This window comes from Osmerus mordax, chromosome 1 (genome assembly GCF_038355195.1).
Source record: "Osmerus mordax isolate fOsmMor3 chromosome 1, fOsmMor3.pri, whole genome shotgun sequence".
NCBI classification, from domain to species: Eukaryota; Metazoa; Chordata; class Actinopteri; order Osmeriformes; family Osmeridae; genus Osmerus; species Osmerus mordax.
In genome coordinates, this window is record NC_090050.1 from 8,130,838 (window position 1) to 8,149,765 (window position 18,928).

Below are 18,928 nucleotides of genomic sequence, written 5' to 3' on the forward strand. Positions count from 1 at the left end.
TGATATAGTATGGTCATATACCGTAAGTCTTGAAAATGTAACATACAACTACAATACAAATTGCTACAGTTGATACAGGTATTTTGATCATATTGACACATGTTGCTACATAAGTATATGGACCATAGTCTGGGTCTTTTGATCTTTTCTTGAAAATAGATATATTGAACATGGTCACACTTTCTCATTCTGCAGCATCCTAGCACTCCATCACCAGTAGATCGACCGTCTCATAAATTATGCTCATACTAACCCATTTTATATACTATACAGTAAAATTAACCAAAGTTTACTGTTTTTTTTATTTCCATTGTTAATGATATGATGTAATGGCTCCCTATTTGAACGTTTTCTATGTATTTTGTCAGAGGTTTAATAAATGATATAAATAATTAAATGTTCTTCCTCTGTCGTCATTAAAGTGAAAAGGTTACGTCAAACAGGAACTTAAGGATTTATCTTATTGTTATTACTGTTTTTGTATTTTTTCGTTATTGTATTTGTAAACTGTATCTGTAACTATGTTTCTGTATTTGTGACCTGATTGTTCATTAACAAAAAAACAAAAACAAAACAGGAACCAAAGGAAGGGAAGCTGACATTTCAAGATGGCGTCGCACGATGAGGCAGGAAAGAGATTTCGGTTTCAATAAAACTTATTTTAGGTACGACTTCAAAGACTGTATCTCGGCGGGCAGGCGTAAATACGTTTTCGGGGAAGCAAGACGGAGCACATACAGGTAAGAGGGTCCGTGATGTACATTTGGGTAGATACCTTAAGGGGCGGTGGCACTACCAGAGTGACACAGAGAGGTAGAGGGGAGTGAACGGTCCACATAACAAAACAGACAGTGCGAGGCCACAGCTGGCTAAACTAGCTAGCGAACCACGGACTAAGAATTTTCTGGAATTGGCAAGACTAGCTAGCTAACAAGCTAGCTTCTTGACAGTCTAGCCAAGTATATTAGTCATAATTCCTGCCGAAAGTGGAACCTATCTTGAGTTAATCGTCCAGGAAAGTCTTTATGCTAGAAATCAAGCTACGCAACCAACGTCGTACGTAGCTTCTGTACATTCTGTTCAACATTCATTTTGGCCGGATAAACGAAACTTTCCAAATAACTAGCTAGCTAAAGGCTACTTTAGTATATATTATATTGTGCAATCGCAGTGAGCAATAATGTTTTTGGGTTGATAAAGTACGTTGTACAGATAATTTTGAATAAAGCTTTAGTACTAGCTAGTAGTTTCGGTTAACAGGCAGGGGCTAGTAGCTAGCGCAGCTAAGAAAGATGTAGTTAGCTTAACTTGACTAATTGAATAAATTGGTATGCCTACGTGACGTTTTGTAGGCTAGCAAGTTAGCTAATATACCTGTTGTTGATGGCAACATAAACCGAAGTAGCTATATAATTATACGTTTCAATGAGTTGGCTAGCTATCTCAAATGTACAAACTGTACCTTACGTAATTCACAGTCCTCACATGATGTTTACGCAAAATGATGCACATTGTTACCGGTATGCTAGCTACGTTTGATGTAATGCGTTGCCTTTGAGGGTATACATCATTTTAAACGTTATTCGTCCTAAATATTTTATTACGGTTCCACACTTGAAATGACTTCAACGGCACAGACTAATACTAAGAGTAGTTTATCTCACATGGTCAGATTTGACACTTGATCTGCTGTATTTGATGGGCCTCCGTTTGAAGGCCTTCATTTAACACACTCACACCCACTAGCCCTTTTAATCTGCGAAGTCAACATTTCATTTAACATCCATCGTATTTGTATCGCCATAGAGTGGTGTCTATAATCTTTCATTTCACTGTAATATAGTTACACAACAGTGGTGGGTTGATGCAGTGGTGTGTAGTGCTTACATTTTTCTCATTTTAAAAGCCGACCAATCTCTGCTAGTTTCTGAACCCTGTGTTTCTGACTTCAGAGTATCTAAATGGCTGCAAGGAAGTCTGGAGCAGACACCTACAACAATGGTGAGTGTGTCTGCCAGTGTCTTTCCTCTTTTTCCTTCATAACAATCACTGTCAGGGGCTTCGTTGTGGAATGTGTCCGTTGTCACCCTGTGGGCAGTACATATCAAATACTGTCAGATAGCAGATTTCACTATTGTTTTGGTCTAGTTTACCCTGCTCAGTGGGGGAGAAATGAAGACAAAACATCTTGAATCTGATGCTTGTGTTTATCGCAGCCCAGTTATTTACCATTACTGTGCGTTCCCAGGACCCATCAGCTACCTTGATGATGTTCCCTTCAAAATCAACGACAAGTTCCGCTGCCCTGCCAAAGTTGGGCTGCCTGTTGGCTTCTGCCTGCCCGACTGTGGCTCTGTACTCGCAGACCTGCAGGTAAGTTTATCTGTCAGACTGCCGCATTGTTGCATTGTTTAAAGTAGGTTTGGTCATTCCCTACAAACTTCTCCCCCAGGGCCATCTGTATCTATTAGCAGTCTACTAGTTTTTGCCGATATTTAACATCATGTGCATGTCAGACCGGTGGGGAATTATTATTTTTAGGGCCACTGTAAGAGTAGCTTAACTAGTACTGTAATTCAACAAAGTTGGGCCAGCAGTTAACTGTCCCAATAAGTGATTTTTTAAAGTGTTTTTTTTATTGTCCCTGTCCACAGTACGATTTTTCCCTGGAGAGGCGAAGTGTCTGTTGGGGGCTGGAGCTCGCAGAGGCCAGAGCGGCGGAAGCTCGGGCGGTAGAAGCGGCGATCGCCAGGGCCGAGTCCGAGAGCAGGGAGGACCCGTCCCCCATGCAGGACGGTGGCGGGAAGAGGCCCCGGCCAGCTGAGGAGCACGACCCTCCGCCCCCGGCCCTGAACCCAGTGCTGGCGGGCTTGCGACACAACGCCATCCTCACGCCCCTGCCTGCTCCCAGCCTGGCCAGGCAGGCCCAGCCCAGCCTCCCCCAGCTGCAGAGACTCAACCTGGCCGACTTTGAGCGTGAGGAGGACCCCTTCGACAAGCTGGAGCTCAAGACGCTCGATGACAAGGAGGAGCTGCGGAGCATCCTGCAGAGCCAGCCCCAGCCGCTGCCCCCCGCGTCCCCACCCGAGGCCATCCAATCTGGGCCGACCTCGCGTGGCAACAGCCCCTCTCCTCCCGCTGCAACCACCAACACCTGCCTTCCAGCCAAAACGGGGTATGTTCACAAACCCAACGGCCTTGTAGCGCTGATGGACATGGACAGAAGCAGAGGGACGCCTGACGCAGACGATCGTCCCTGCAACATCCGATCACTGACCTTCCCCAAGTTGTCGGACCCTGGGGACTTGTGTGATCCGGTCCTGATGAGTTGTAACCTGAACCCCATCTCTATCCCCTCACCGCGCATCCTATCTAACGGCAGCCCCCCGGCCCTCCAAAAGAACGACATCATTGGACGGCAGGAGTTGCACAGTCATACCCAAAACGGGGCACTAAAGCAGGTAAGTTATGAAGTCTCTTATTCTACCCTATTGCAGTTCAATTTCAAGACAAAATTGAAGTATTTATTACATATATGTAAGGTGCAGGTGCCTGATCCACTCAAGCTGAGCATCTCAGAGTACAAGACAAAGAATACAGGGATGAAGGGCAGTTAAAGTGTCACAATATGGGAGGGTGACAATCAACAGCTTCGCAAGCACAGAAAGAAGACGCTGCATTCATGGCGCTAGATAGCTCTTTGTTGTCGTCTTTAGATAGGGCTCCGAGAAATGGCCTTTACTTTCCTCCTGTTTTCCTTGTTCAAAGTTGCATGGCATTATACACTTGGTAACATTGTGACTTCTGATCTACTGTCACAGACATGTCCTAGTCTTACAAAGAACTAATTTATGGCTATGCAGGCATAAACAAGCTTCAGCAAACAGCATAACGACAGTTTATCAATGCTACAAGCGACATCATTCGTAGATAGACATATTTCTCTCCTGGACATTACCAAGGGTCATGCTCTCATGAGCAAATATAGCAGGGTATAGATCAAACAATGTTTCATATATTCAGAACACTCAAAACAGTATAAGTAATAAAGTAATCATTAGTTGTAATCTTTCATTATTGTTAATTGATCAGTGGTTTATGACAGACCTCTTTTTAGTTAGAACAAATACAAAAACACTTTTTTTACATCGGTCTTGGTCCATCAACAGTTCTCCATTTCATCATTAAGCCTGATATGGGTTCACCACTTCATCCAAGTAATCTCTGCCCTCGTGCTTGTTTCCCTCCTACCAGACCCACGCAGTCCCAGGCTCTGGCCCTGCCCCTCTCCCATGCGGAGGGGGCCTGCTCAGCCTGTCCCCCAGTGAGCGACAGTGTGTGGAGACCATCGTGGGCATGGGCTACTCCTACGAAGGTGTCCTCAGAGCCATGCAGAAGCAAGGGCAGAACGTGGAGCAGGTAGGCTCCCCTACAGCGAAGAACGTCTGAAATCGTCTGTGACTTGTGTGCGCGCGCGCGTGTGTTTGACCAGAACTGTGAAGGACTGGGATTTCAACCTTCGACCCCTAGAACAGTTCTAATGACTGAATTGGATTTTGATGCATTCATTTTTGCTCTGTTCTTTTTAGTGTTGCACTGCCACATTATCAGACTTCTATAATAAGTAGGGATAATGTACAGCAAGCCGGTCATTTAGGTAAAATAAACCCTGACATGACCTTGCTGCTTGCCACTTACTACACAGTGTCAGGCTGGGTGTCACCCTGACCCCACCTCTGATATCTGGAGTTGCTGGACGGAGTCTCTGCTTGATGCGTTTCACGCCTCATTGTGGCTCGTCACATGTTGAAGAGTAAAGGGTCAAAATGTGGTCCGATTCGTTCTACAGATAAAAGTTGGGTATGAAAGGGAATTGTGAAGCATTGTTCTTTCGATTCTTGATCTCCTGAGGGCTTCTCCTCACCTCTGGCTTGTCCTCCTCCTTCCTTCCTCACCTCTTACTCTTTCTCTGATTTACAATAATCATGGAAGAGTAGGTAAGAGTTGAGACTTTCATTTTGTGTCAAATGTTTGCCTTGTTATTGATTTCATTCATTTGCAATGTTATTAAATATCTATTTCATTTTCATGTACTTTGACCATTCTTGCTCTGATTTAACCCATAGAGTAAAATACCTGCAATTCCAGCATGTTTGGTTAATATTAATACACTGTTCAGTGTACCCCTCTTCCTTTAAACGTAGGGGAACAGTTTTGGTTGTTTGGTCAACATTAAACCCATTTCAATGGCGACTTAATAAATAAATCAATAATGTACATTGTTGTTATATAACTGCGTCCATTGCAACCTAAACTCAGTGAGAAAAAGGTGAATTGGGTGCTCTTTGGGAATATTGATGTTGACGTTTCTGTCTTTATTAAAGCAACACAACTTCCCTGACTCTATTCTGCGGATGGATATGATTGGACGTGGTCGCCAGAGTCAGATCAGAACTGCTTCCATACTGTAGCTATTCAGAAATAACATACCATAGAATGCCATAATTGACCAATCAAAATGGAGTATTCAACAAAGCTGTGTAATAATGTAGTTTTAATGATGATATTGTCGCACTGTCTGGTAAAATACAGACAGTTCTTTGGCTCTAAACACTGAAACACTTTTCTGTGCACTTCTGATTCGTGATTATTTGCTGTACCCACTATATGCATGTCTATGGGTAACAGTGTCAGGTAAATTAATACATTTTACAAAATAAAACAAAAAAACACCGTAGTAAAAATACACAATGGAATTCAACTGGAAGTAGTTAGCGCTTCATTCCTTTTTTTTTTTTTTTTGCCCAACATTCTAATCAGCAGACTCAAATTACAGTTCATTGCAAAAACTGTCCTCATGGTGTGTGTGTTTTTTTGTCTCAGGTGCTGGACTACCTGTTTGTCCACACTCGCCTCTGCGAGCGAGGTTTCGATGCCACGGCCGTGGAGGAGTGCTTGGAGATGTACCAGTGTTCAGAGGAAAAGGTTGGTTGTGGCAATTCATGCCTCAAATCAGTACAAATACAACACAGCAGAGCCATGTTATTCATTCTTTTCACATGATGCACTAAGCAGTTTATCGCTGGTGTGGGAGACTGACAAAATCCAATTGTTAGGAGATCCTGCTCTTTCCCAAATTCTCGTAACTTATTTACAAGCAGCTACTGTTCTCTATATCCTTGAAGTAAAGCCAGCCCTGGCCTGGTAAAGTCTTTACACCTCATACCACTTTTGTTTTCTTAAAGAAAATGGGTTTTCATCTAATTTTACATCCTCGTTACACTCTCTGTTCCCCGCAGGCCTTAGAGTTCCTGCAGCTGATGTCGCGCTTTGGCGAGATGGGGTTCGAGCGCGATGCCATCAAGGAGGTGCTGCTGGTTCACAACAACGACCAGGACAAGGCCCTGGAGGACCTCATGGGTCGTGCCACCGCCAGCTGAGCCACGCCCTCCTGTCAGGCTCACACAGGCTTCCTCCCAGTTCCGTCCACTACAGACGCCTCGCAACGCCCTGTACAAAAAGTGTGGCTTCTATGTATCTTGCTTGATCTGGCTAAGACGCGCACACACACAAACGATGAACGAATCAGCACTTTTGATAGGACTGTGTGCCTCGAGTGAAGCGTGAGAAATGGGCTCCTGTATTTCGTGGGGGTTTGGTCTGTAGTTCGAAGTTCTGGGAATCCATGCCTGCTTTTTCTTTTTTTTTCTTTTTTTTTTGCTGAAGAATGCGGAGGTGTATGAAAAAGATGCAACGAGAATATGAAGGCCATTTGGTCCAAAACGAAAAGTGGCTAGTGCTGGAAAGGGTGTGGCTAACTCTGTGGGGTGTAAGGGGAGGGGCCTAGTAGACCCAGACTGGGAGGGGCACAAGCCTGTTTCTTTTGACAGAATAGTCGGAACACTGACACTCCCAGCTAAAAAAAGCTGCCATCTTCCGCTGCTAAACGCAGGCCCACAAATTAGCGGCGTTACAAGGGGGGGCCAGGAGACTCTTGAAACTGACTGGTCAGTCAGCCAACGTAACCTGAACCTGCTCACCGTGAAACAGAGAACTGACTTAAGAAGTGCCCACTCTGTTATTGTGGCAGATGTTTTTTTCACGGCCCTCTCCCTCACCTTTTCTCACGTCGTTAATTTTTTGTCTTGTCCATTGAGAGGGATGAACACGCTTTCTTATTTTTTTAATTTCTGGGTCATCTGATATTTTCTTTCTTTGCTTTCTGTTTTAGGAACTGCATTTTCAGAACCATAAAGATTAATAATATTACTGATAACTTCTATTTCTGCCCCGGTCGATTCCCCGCACTGGAAAGGACGCAAATGCCGCTGGAGAGAGAGAGATGGAGAACAAATTTGACTGGAAATATGAAACAAAAACTATCTAAAAGTTTGCATATGATCCATTGACGGTGTCAAATCTGCACAGGCATAAAACACACATCACATACATAGATTATTGATGAAAGTACACTGACACTTGATTTCTGATAGGACCTTTTGGCGGTTTTGAAGTGAATAAGATAAACATTTAAGTTTGGGTTGTTCTGCAACCAAACTTCTGTGCAATAGAGATGTTTGATGATGTATGACTGACTGGTACCTTTAAGACCCTGTAAACATTGGAAGATTGTGAACAATGAGTCTTAAAATGGATACATGGCTGGAGAAATGTAATATGAAAAAGTTTGCTATATATTTTTCTTTTCAGTTTATCACAGTTTAACGCTACACTAACTTAAAAATGTAGTTTTTCCCATAAATAGTTTGTCCATCCTGTTACTCTCTGCTTATTTCATATGGATGTGTGTTTGTGTGTTCCCTAATTGAAATGACAAAAGCATTCTCTAAAAATAGGTCTTATATTTTTAATCAGTAAGAACCTAATGTCACCTGTGTTTAATGGGTGTCATTTTAATTTCCAGTTATGCACTGTATTGCTATTTTGCCCTCCATAGATTCCTTTGGACTACCAACCTGTCCAAATGAATTGATAGGTTTTAAGTGCCATGAGACATCATGTGTGAATAAGTTCTGGTGAAGTATGTTGCCCAGTGTGCCCTACCCAAAGTAAATGACCAGGCTAGCCAAATTACCATTATACGTGAAGGTAAGAAACTAAAAGGATTTTAAAATGTAACTGTCTTGAACTCACTTTCATAAAGTAACAAATTGAGGACTGGATGATAATGCGGTGCCGGGTCAAATGCAAAATTAGGCACCATGATGGAGTATTCTCTAATATCCAACAAAGGATGTTTGTTTCCACTAATCAGAATACCTCGGAATAGAAAATATAACCGAAAATAGTTTGATAATTAGGTTGCTGATATTTTGCCAATACGGATGTCAGAGATATGTTTATGTATGTCACCTATGATCTTGGCATTGAGTGCCACTTATATTCAACAGGACCACACTGAGTGCCCGGTGCTATGAACAGAAATGTCTTAACACGGACATTGTAGCAATAACTACAATGCTCTCTCAGCTTGGACTTCTCAAAACCTTGTTAGAACTGTGTTGATGTCCTCTGGGAAATTGCACCATCACAGCACCATAAAAGAATAAAAGCGCAAGTTTTTAGTTTTAAAATAAGGACAATCAAACGGTCCCTAACCAAATTGTGAACAGGAATTCCCAAATCTTGCTGGGTCAACAGTGGGTATGGTAATGCCCTGCACATTTTTTGCATTCCAATTGTTTTTTTTTACCTAACATTACTGAGTTGTGAGGAAATCCTAAGGCTCAAATGCTTACAACATCCATAGGAGCACCTGGTCAGGTTTCATATTGTCACACTATAGGTTGTTAAGGCGTTTGGATGTTCCATGTCATCTTAGCTATGCGGTTACATTGTAAAGCCTGAGTGGTAAGAAGCAAATGTGTACCTAGTGATTTCACTTAATTATGATTCTGTCAGTAATGAGCATTTCAGTCTGGTACTTTAAAACTTCCTTCCATAGATGGAGCCTTTGGTTAACACGGTATCAAATTACACTGTCAATCCATTACATTACTGTACACACAGTACGCACTTCAAGTTAGGATTCAGCCCACAATCTATGAAGTTGAAATGTCCACTTCATTGTTAGTCAAACCTTAGACTGCCTACTTTCACATACCTTACGTAGATCTTGACAATAATGCCCAGAAGCAAGTTGGCAGAACTCAAACCTCCATGTCTTACAGATCTATTCGGGAGTGGAACAGGAGGTTATGGCTGGTATTCATTAGCCAGTTGTTAGACTTCCTCAGTGTGTTGACTTTTTTTTATCAGGAGAAACTTTGAACTTGTGGTTCGAGTTCTAAATAACATCTGGATTTTGACGGCTCTTAGTAATGTAAGCAAGAGTTGCTGGTGGTCCTGCATAGCTCCTGACATTATGATTTTTCTCGAAAACATTTCAGTTTCCTGCTGAATCGTTTCAGCAATATTAATGTGATTAAATGTACACATCTTTTAATGGTGTGTCTGTTACTATTTATCAGTGTCAGTGATTTATTTATGGTTTTGGGTGGTAACTCATCCATTTGCTGTCAAAGTTGTGTAGCTGAAAGTTTTTTTCTGTCAGCACAAGATGGCTGAAACCAACACAGACACCACAAGAATGGTTGACCCTCTAACCTCTATTGTTAAAACAACTAGAAACCTCCAATAGAATTGTCAGCAGAAAAAATGACCGAATTGGTTTATTATTTTTTACTCTTACCTCACAGAGTGTTGGATGAGTATGCCAGAAAGGCAACCCCTATTAGTGTTTAACCCTTTGTCTCTCTTTCTTTCTCTCACACACAAAGCATTAGTTTTGTCCAAATAGAATGTGGATCAGCTGAAAGTCACTGAAAGTTGGAACACAATTGCTATGATTGCTTATTCATATACTATTACTCCTGTAGCATTATTAGTGTTGAAAAGTTGGTCAGTCTATTGAATGATTTGACTTTCTTATGGATGTTACATGGATTGCCGGTGACCCCCCCTCAAACTCAATAAACAGATATTGCCACATAAGAACCGCTGACCAGTGGTTTTGATACAGTATGGTTAGTTTTGGCCTGCAATATATTTTAACTATGTTGTCTGCGTGAATGACATCAAGAGACTCGAGAAATTACGTCAGGCAATGTGAACGGGCACGCACACACGCGAATGCTCACGTTCGATCTTGTTTTTGTTGATGTTTAATTTGAGTGCGGCTGCGCGCGGCCCAATGTTGTTGCCGTTGCTGACGCGATATGTGAAGAAAAGGATATTGGAGAAAATAAAGATTTGGACAGGGAGGGGAGCCTCCTGTCGTGGCTCCTCAACCGCAGCTACAGATCAAATTGGCAAGCTAACCAAGTGAAATTAAGTGCGTTTTTGTAGTTACGGAGGCTGAAGGGGACTTTATTTAACGTCACCCTATGTGATCGCCCTTCCCTGTCGCCGGACGCTACACAGGGCCAAGCAACAAAAAAGCTAATCGCCATTATATGATCCATTATCTAGCGTCACTATTGCCCTCCATGTGGGTGAGGGAATTGTGTGTGTCAGATTATGGCGAGAAAAACAGTTAGCAGGAAAAGGAAGGCAGGAGAGCCCAAGGATCAACAACAGGTAGGCGGGTGTACATTTCGGCAAACATGTTAGCCTAGCCAAGCAGTAGTTAGCAATGTCAGCTAGCTGGTTAGCTAGTATTTGCTAACACAGGTAGCTACCAGCTAAAGCTAATACGGGCTATTTAAGATTAAGACTTGTCTTTAGATGACGGCACAGCCTGCAATCTAGCTAACGTATTCGGTGCCAGCTGCCGTCAACAAAGGCCTGATTCAGACCATCGAGCTAGCTAGATCACATTATGAATTATGAACGGTACTTAGACCGGTAGAACATTCTGTCTCCTACTCGTTGAGCTAGCCCATGTGTATTGTGAACCTTCTGCCTCAATTAATCTAAGGTGAACATACTACTGTACAGCAGGCTAGCATTCCAGATGTTAGCTATAGGTAACGTTTGACTGGCTGTAGCTAGCTACAGAACAGTACTGGTCAAAATGATAGCCAGAATAACTCACACCTGGCAACGACAGTTACAGTATTCTAGACTTTCAATTTCAAAATAGCTTATAACGAATGTAGCTAGCTTGCACAAACTAACGGCAGTACTATAGTCAGTGGTCAAATGAAAAAATATGTATTTTTCCTATATAACTACTGTATGTATTACAATGTAACCGAAGTTTTTAAACGAGATCATTTGTGTATTTATAACTGTGTTTAAATTGTTAGTCATGTGTTTTCCTCCAGCAGGGTTTCTAGCATGCATTCTCGTCGAAGTCAAGCAAATTATCCCACCATAAATTATTGTTAATTCGTTTGTCGTGGTCATATTTCCAATGAGACAAAAGGTCAAATGGAACCATTAGGCTAAACCTAACCCCGTGAACGGTACTGGAATTTAATACATGTGTATCAATAAAAGACTATAGTCGTGCTTCAAGCATACTTGCGCTAAATCATATTTTCTTATATTTAAAATGATAATACTAAAGCCCAAACATTGATGCAAACAATGGCTATCACGCGAAATCATGTTTGTTCTAGTGCTCTCACTTATACAAATACACCTATACCACCTCAGTGTCTATGGGAAGGTTTGTGTACATGATCCTCCTGATCCCAGTTGTGCTCCTTTAATCTGGGTCACTGAGCTTGGAGAAATGGCTAGAGTCCTCAGGGTGGGGAGGGTGGCACTGCACATTTTACAGTATGCAAGCTGCCAAGGCCGAAGGAAATTAAGGAATATGATTGTACAGATGCATCAATCTGTGTATAAGGAACCTCAGCAGTTAACTATGTGGGGTCAGATGGCTGAGCGGTTAGGGAGTCAGGCTATTAATCAGAAGGTTGTTGGTTCGTGCAAAATGAAGTTGTGTACTTGGGCAAGGCACTTCACCCTACTTGCCTCGGGGAGAATGTCCCTGTACTTACTGTAAGTCGCTCTGGATAAGAGCGTCTGCTAAATGACTAAATGTAAACTAGACAGATTGCCTGTGATGACATGGCTTGTTCCATAATACTACAAGGATTTCTCTCCAATCTGTTTTTACGACGGGCACAGAACTGCTTTTATTTGGTTCTAAAACCCCTCCACATTTGACCTGAACACTTTTTTTTTTTAAGTATGTTGCTAACCAAACCTCTCCTTCCCTTCAGGTGGGCTGGTGCCAGTCAACGTACAAGCGGAGTCGCGTATCATCCTCGTCCCGACACGCGCAGCAGTGGTGGCGCAGCCGGCGTTCAGTCGTGTGCGCCCTGCGGGGGCGGGAGTTCCGGCCTCAGCAACAGCATGAGTGGCGGCTCCAGCGGAGCCTACGCGGCTTCGCTGCCGGGAGGCTTCCCGGCATTCTCAAAGAGAGGGAGTTCTCCCTGGGCCGCCTCAACAAGGTGTTCGCCTCCCAGTGGCTCAACCACCGCCAGGTGGTGTGTGGGACCAAGTGCAATACGGTAAGGGGTCGGTCAAATACTGAAGGTCGACCTGACAGAGTAGTGGAGTTCAAGGGGTTTGTCAGGTTCACAAATAGATGTAGGCTTTGTGTTGTGTTTTGATAACTATTTGCCAGCGATGTAGAGGTGTTGTATTTGTGTTAAATCACCTACCAATTCCCGAGCAGTGGTCTTACATGTTTGCCACAGACTGATAAGCCTTTATTACTTGGCAAATTAGACAGCATTGTAGCAACAATCATGATTCATTGATCAGCCAATAATTGACAGACCGTAAGAAATCAAACAAAAGAAAATGCTTTGGCCTGTTACAGTTCTTTTGGAATGACATTTGAAATTTTTCCCCAGACCCTGATTGCAGCTTGTGCAATGCTTGTATTCTTGTTCCCTCTGCACACAGAAACTGCTCCCCTACTACCTCTGTCTGTTATGACACATGGTTGCTTATCCTCTGAAAGTCTTTCTCAGATCTCTGTAAAAGAGAGGGAAATCAGTCTGGGGCTCAGTTTTTGACAGCATTGTTCACTTGACACAAATAAATACATTCCTTACGTTCAGGCCACAAAGTTTTTAACCTTCCTCTTTCTTGTTTCTCCCTCTAGTTATTTGTGGCAGATGTTTTGACTGGGCAGATCACACGGATCCCCATGCTAAAGGACAGAGAGGGCAGAGCCGGAGGAACTCTGCCCACAGGGACCCCTTTCCTCCCAGGTGTGGGTTCAGGGTCTGGGCTGGACCAGCAGGGCTGTGGGATCCACGCCATTGAGCTCAACCCTTCCAGTACACTTCTAGCTACTGGAGGAGACAACCCTAACAGTCTGGCTGTTTACCGGCTACCAACCCTGGATCCTGTCTGCGTTGGAGATGTACGTTATTTATTCATTTTTGGTTCCTCCCAGGGATCCTAAACGGACACCATTGACTAGTGACGAAGATGCCGTGTTCTCTAATGTTGTCCCTGGAAACATGCCACTGTTCAAGCGTCATATCTTATTTAGAAATGCTTGACATTTGCACAAAGACATCTGCACATTCCATTGCACTGTGATATTTGGTTTAGGTGCAGTTCTAGAAGGTGTCATGCACAACAATCACTGTGTGTGCTCTCTCCCCTTTTTTAGGATGGCCATAATGACTGGATTTTTTCCATTGCATGGATCAGTGACAGCATGGCTGTGTCTGGTGAGTTACGTAAATGAACAGCTCTGGAAGATCTTTCCCCCTGATAAATAAATAAATAATTGGATCGAGATGTTGTGTAACACTTCTCTGGGTAGGCATCAAGCTTTAGACTTATGGAGACCGACTCTTAACAGGACACACACTCCAACCAAAGCTAATCTCTTACCCACAGCCCTAAAGTTCACATTTCAAGTTTTCATGTTGGACGGATGTTTAGATATGTTGTATGCTTATAATGATTCAATGACATTGCATCTCTTGGATTTTTTGGGTGGCTCATTTGTGTATTCTATTAATTTTCGAGTGTTTTGGGAACTTACGGAACATTTTGGATTCCATTTATCATGGGTAGATTTTTTGTTGTTGCCAGAGTGAGATGTCTTATAGCCATGCTAATAGCCATGCTAATAGTTATGCTAATAGCCATGCTAATCCCCTCTCCAGGGTCTCGGGATGGTTCCATGGGCCTGTGGGAGGTGTCTGAGGAGGTGCTGAGCCAGGCAGAGAGAAAGCAGAGCGAGGAGGGGGTCCCCTGCTACTCCCACATCTCTCACCGTGCCCTGGAGGACATCCCCAAGGAGTACACCAACCCTTACAATTGCAAAGTGCGAGCCCTGGCGTTCAACAACAACCACAAGGTGCGACAAGATTCTACTTTTATTTGTTGTATTAGACTAACTTGAAGATAGTCATTTATTAAATAATACAGTCTGTAAAGGTATCTTAATCTAACTGTGACGGCAGGAATATGTGTGTGTGTCTTGTCTATCTGGCTCAATTATCTCAAGAACCGGGCACTGAATGAAGTTGAAATTCATCAAGTGTATTGCTCAAGTCCCAAGGATACACGAATCATTGGGAAAATATAAATATATAAACGCGTTTGCTGCCATGTTGTACTGTGATGGGTCTCATGAGAAAGAAATATACACACTTTTGTTGCCAACAGGCATGGGGTAGAGAGAAATACACAGCTATCAGAGGAAAGGATGGCAAGAATGGGCGCTGCCGACAGGCACTATACTATTTCTGATAAAATCGGTGTTACCATTGTGATTTAAAGAATGAGCAAATTATTTACGATGCATCTCTTGTGATTTGTTTCCTCATCAGGAACTTGGCGCTGTCTCTTTGGATGGCTATTTTCACCTCTGGAAGGCTGAGCAAAACTTGTGCAAGGTTTGTAGTAGTCCGTCTTTCTAAACAGAATTTCGGTGCGTGTTTGGTTTCGTGTAGAAGCCGAATAAAGTTTGAAGACATTTCAGGTGATTTAGACTGGTTGGCTGTTTCACTGTCCTCTTTGTTTGTGTGTATTTTCTGGGACAATAATTGAAAAAAAATCCCTGTCTTTTTACCTCAGCTATTGTCCACTAAGCTGCCTCACTGCAAGGAGAACGTGTGCCTGGCATACGGGCAGGACTGGTCCGTGTACGCTGTGGGCTCTCAGGCTCATGTGTCCTTCCTGGACCCTCGGCAGCCCACCCACAGCATCAAGTCTGTCAGCTCCCGGGAGCGAGGAAGCGGTTAGTATGAGACCATTACCCTGTTCTTACAAGGAGCCAAGTTTATAGATTTAAATATCCACAAAAAGACAACTTGAAGAAGTACTGGAGAACGGCCATGTGTGGTCAGGCCAGTGGATTTAGTGAAAACATTATGCCACAACTGTAGGGCCTTAAAGGAATTTATGCTTGACACAATCTGTTGTCATTTATGCTGAATACTCGTCGCCAAAGTAATTAATATATTTCCGAGGCATTGTTTGACATCATATTAGCATATTGGCTATAGTAAGCAAATGTATACCACCCTAGTGTGTTAAAATGTCTAAAAGCTAAACTACAAAATATTGAGATACTTTATTTACTAAAAACATTATATAACATTTTACATTGCATGTACACACTCAATTAGGACTTGATTTGATCTATACAGCAACAAAATTGCTTTCAAAGGAACTGTTGAACTTTGATAACTTTGGGTACTTGGGTTATTTTCATAGAATTGTATCAGTATCTCACTATTTGACACACAGACTTGAAAAGGTGCATTTGGTAACTTTCACAACTTTTTTCTTCCTCAGGGAATCTGCTAGGTAAATGGAGCTCACACAACAAACACAATTGGCTAATGGTTGCACTCACCAAGACACCCTGCTGCTTTTAAAACAAACAAGAGCAAGGGACAGGAAGCGAACGTTACAAAATGCACCTTTTCAAACTCCATTCAGTGTATACAAATTCTAAAGACAAAAGAAAATCGCTAACCGTTGTGATTTTGCGCCCTCAGGGATCCGCTCTGTGAGTTTCTATGAGCACATAGTGACGGTGGGCACAGGTCAAGGTTCCCTTCTCTTCTATGACATCCGAGCCCAGCGGTTTCTGGATGACCCCCTGAGTCCAGCCGGCGGGTACCGGCAGCGCCCAGGAGAGGGCATCCTAAAACTCACCACAGGGAAGGGCTGGCTGGTGAGTGCCATTTTCTCTATATAATATTGCCTCATGTCAATTTGAGGTTTCTGAATTATCTTTATAATATGAATTGTATTTTTCACTGGCTGTGGTGACTACCAAATGTCACATGTACATTTGGATTGTTTGAGTTATGAAGGGAAAGGATTTTGGGAGGGGGCAAAAACCTGTTAAAGATAACAAATAAATACTGGCAAGGTTCTGGCATTGGATAACAATAAATATGAGGTCTTATCAAAAGACCTCATGAAAAATGTCACTGTCTTCTTTTGTCCCGATTTCTCTCCATCACTTGCTTGTCTTTTTTTCTGCTATCCTCTAATTCTCTCTTTTTCCCTCCCATCAGAATCATGACGAGACGTGGAGGAGCTACTTCTCTGACATCAACTCCTTCCCCAACGCCGTGTACACGCACTGCTACGACGACTCCGGCACCAAGCTTTTCGTGGCTGGTGGCCCTCTGTGCTCAGGCCTCCACGGCAACTACGCAGGACTCTGGAGTTAGCCTTCTGACCCCTCCCCCCCCCTGTCTTCACTTTGGTGTCTCTGATTTCTCCTTCACTCATTCCTCCACCCCCTTGTCCCTCAAGCTTAAGTGGGATGGCCTTCCTTCCTCTTAAGTAGCCCTTCATCCATTTTTGGTCCTCCTCCTTTGTTGTTTAGTGTGTCCTTCACTTGGGTCATCACTTTATCTCCCTTCCTTACTCTTGGACTCAGGAGCATGATCTTGTCGTCGTCGTCGTCCCCCCCCCCCCCATTCTTATTGAATCTTCTGTTCAATATTACTTTCCCACTCACCACTTTTTTAATTTCCACAGTAACTAGCGATGTTTAACAAGTTGCAAGGTCTGCCACTGAAACAGGAAACGGAAGTGTCCAATTTCTAATTGTGAACCAGTGCAAACACTGCAATGGGCCAGACTGGATGTCATGTTTTTGCGTTCGTTTTTTGGTGGTGTACTTTGTCATTGTTGCAAAGTGTTTTTCTTTGGTCGTGACTTGCGTCTACTTTTTGGAATGTTTTCCGTATGGTGACTGCCCTCATTATTTTTCTCTCTTTCCGAAATGGACGGCAATGAAAAAGAGAGGAAGGTTGGGGGGGATTTAAAGCAGATGAGATTTGAAGGAATAAGTTTGACTAGTGGAGTTTGATTTTTATAAGAAACTGAAAGAGGACATGTTTATTGGCTGGACTGGGCCACCCATTCCCGCATTGGCCCGTAAGGAAATATTGATAAAGAACAACCCAATCATACACAACGCAAGAAGGTGGAGAAGGAATCAAATGTTGGCTGCGTAACGTTTTTTCTCTGATGATGTAAAGGTGTGATGACTGTAGATGCTAAATGCATATGTTTTCTGCTTTGAATAATCCTGGAGAATGCCGATTTTATTTTGATTCCAACTGTGTGATTTGACAAATGTAAACTTGTTGGTATTATTACAATTAGCTTTATTGTTATTATTTATTTACCCCGCTCTCGCTGTCACCCTGTATGGCATACATCGAGGGCCATCCAAGTTCTTTGATGGTTGCAATGACTGCTTGCTCTTTATGTGCCCCAAATACTTAGTCAGGTGTCCATGACACGTAACATAATTTGTATTATTATATTTTTTTGCTTAATCCTGTAAGGAAATTAGGGACCCCTTATGGAAAGTCTTAGGTCATATCTAGGCTTAGAACTACTCACAAGGTTGCCCAAAAGTGAGCAGTGATCGCCAGTATGGGCCACAGTGTTTTCTAATTTAGTTTCAAAAATGTAGAGAAGAGAAGGACTTCATTGATTCCTGCTGGTAAATTGCACTGTTACTCTACTCTCACTTTGAAAAGGTAAACTCTAACTTCATAAAGTTATCAATCAGTAGCCTGAAAAACCAAGGATGGGGAGGGGGAGGAAACTACTGGTTATTGACTACTGGAATTGAAATAGCAGAGTCACTGCTTTTGTTTTATCACTTGGTTGGACTCATTTATTTAGTTTTTTTTTGTATCAAGGGAGAAGTGAATCTGCTCTCCCCTTCTACAAAACGTAGCCTAATGTGCAGAGGCAGGGTAGACTTGAGTTACTTTGTTGCCTTCCTCAAGTCTTTCTGTGAAAGACTGATACAGGCTGACCATGATTTTGCTTTTTTCTACATGGAACTTTTCTTAAGAGTCTTCATGATAATGTTCATTCAATATAAAAGTAATAGAAAAAGAGAGAAACCCCAATTACAACCATAAGTTGAAGAAATTACCATCACTTTGAAAGTGTATTTCACATAATGTGTGTATGTATAAAATGCATAATGGAAAAATGCATACATTTTATGTATATCTTTGGGGAAGTGTGTGGACTGATCTTTGGTAGTGCCCTCTTTTTTTTATACACACTTCATGAATGTTTTTACAAATGATCAAACCTGAGATATTGTACAATATTGACAACATCTTAAAAAACAACCTATTCAATCTTTAAAAAGAAAAGATAATGACAAAAATAATAAAAAGTATATGGATGTAATATTTCTCTTACATACGTTGTTGTGGTGTTTATTCCTCCTGCATACACTGTTCATGTCTTAAGTACAACCTGATAGACATAGCACACTGCCACCAGTGTATTTTCCTAGTTTCAGAAATAAATTATTATACGATCCTCTGAACCCTGGTAGTGGAACAATATTTATAACATTTGAACCCACCCGAGAGGACGACGGAACGCGCGACTGCGCCGTAGTCTCCCGGAGAATGTGGAGGAGAGAACCCACGGCTGCGGCGTACCCCTCACGTGACTTCGTCTG

At 42.5% G+C, this 18,928-nt stretch overlaps 2 protein-coding genes across 3 annotated transcripts; both read left to right on the forward strand.

The window, feature by feature from the left end:
• The first annotated feature begins 606 nt into the window (after positions 1 to 606).
• Positions 607 to 7,060, forward strand: ubap1 (ubiquitin associated protein 1). Its single transcript, XM_067241232.1, has 7 exons — positions 607 to 740; positions 1,953 to 2,001; positions 2,249 to 2,373; positions 2,655 to 3,461; positions 4,255 to 4,419; positions 5,884 to 5,985; positions 6,300 to 7,060. Exons 2-7 carry the CDS (start codon positions 1,962 to 1,964, stop codon positions 6,438 to 6,440), a joined length of 1,380 nt encoding a protein of 459 aa, XP_067097333.1. The 5' UTR covers positions 607 to 740; positions 1,953 to 1,961; the 3' UTR covers positions 6,441 to 7,060.
• A 3,168-nt stretch (positions 7,061 to 10,228) lies between these two features.
• On the forward strand, positions 10,229 to 18,659 carry dcaf12 (DDB1 and CUL4 associated factor 12). 2 transcript variants are annotated; one of them, XM_067244830.1, is made up of 10 exons: positions 10,229 to 10,599; positions 12,198 to 12,488; positions 13,091 to 13,354; positions 13,610 to 13,670; positions 14,115 to 14,308; positions 14,784 to 14,849; positions 15,031 to 15,193; positions 15,754 to 15,765; positions 15,960 to 16,138; positions 16,488 to 18,659. In XM_067244830.1, the coding sequence occupies exons 1-10, from the start codon at positions 10,540 to 10,542 to the stop codon at positions 16,644 to 16,646; spliced, it is 1,449 nt and encodes a 482-aa protein (XP_067100931.1). In that variant the 5' UTR covers positions 10,229 to 10,539; the 3' UTR covers positions 16,647 to 18,659. The 2 variants fall into 2 exon arrangements, with proteins under 2 accessions (XP_067100931.1, XP_067100940.1); XM_067244839.1 differs by lacking the exon at positions 15,754 to 15,765.
• Positions 18,660 to 18,928: the final 269 nt, after the last annotated feature.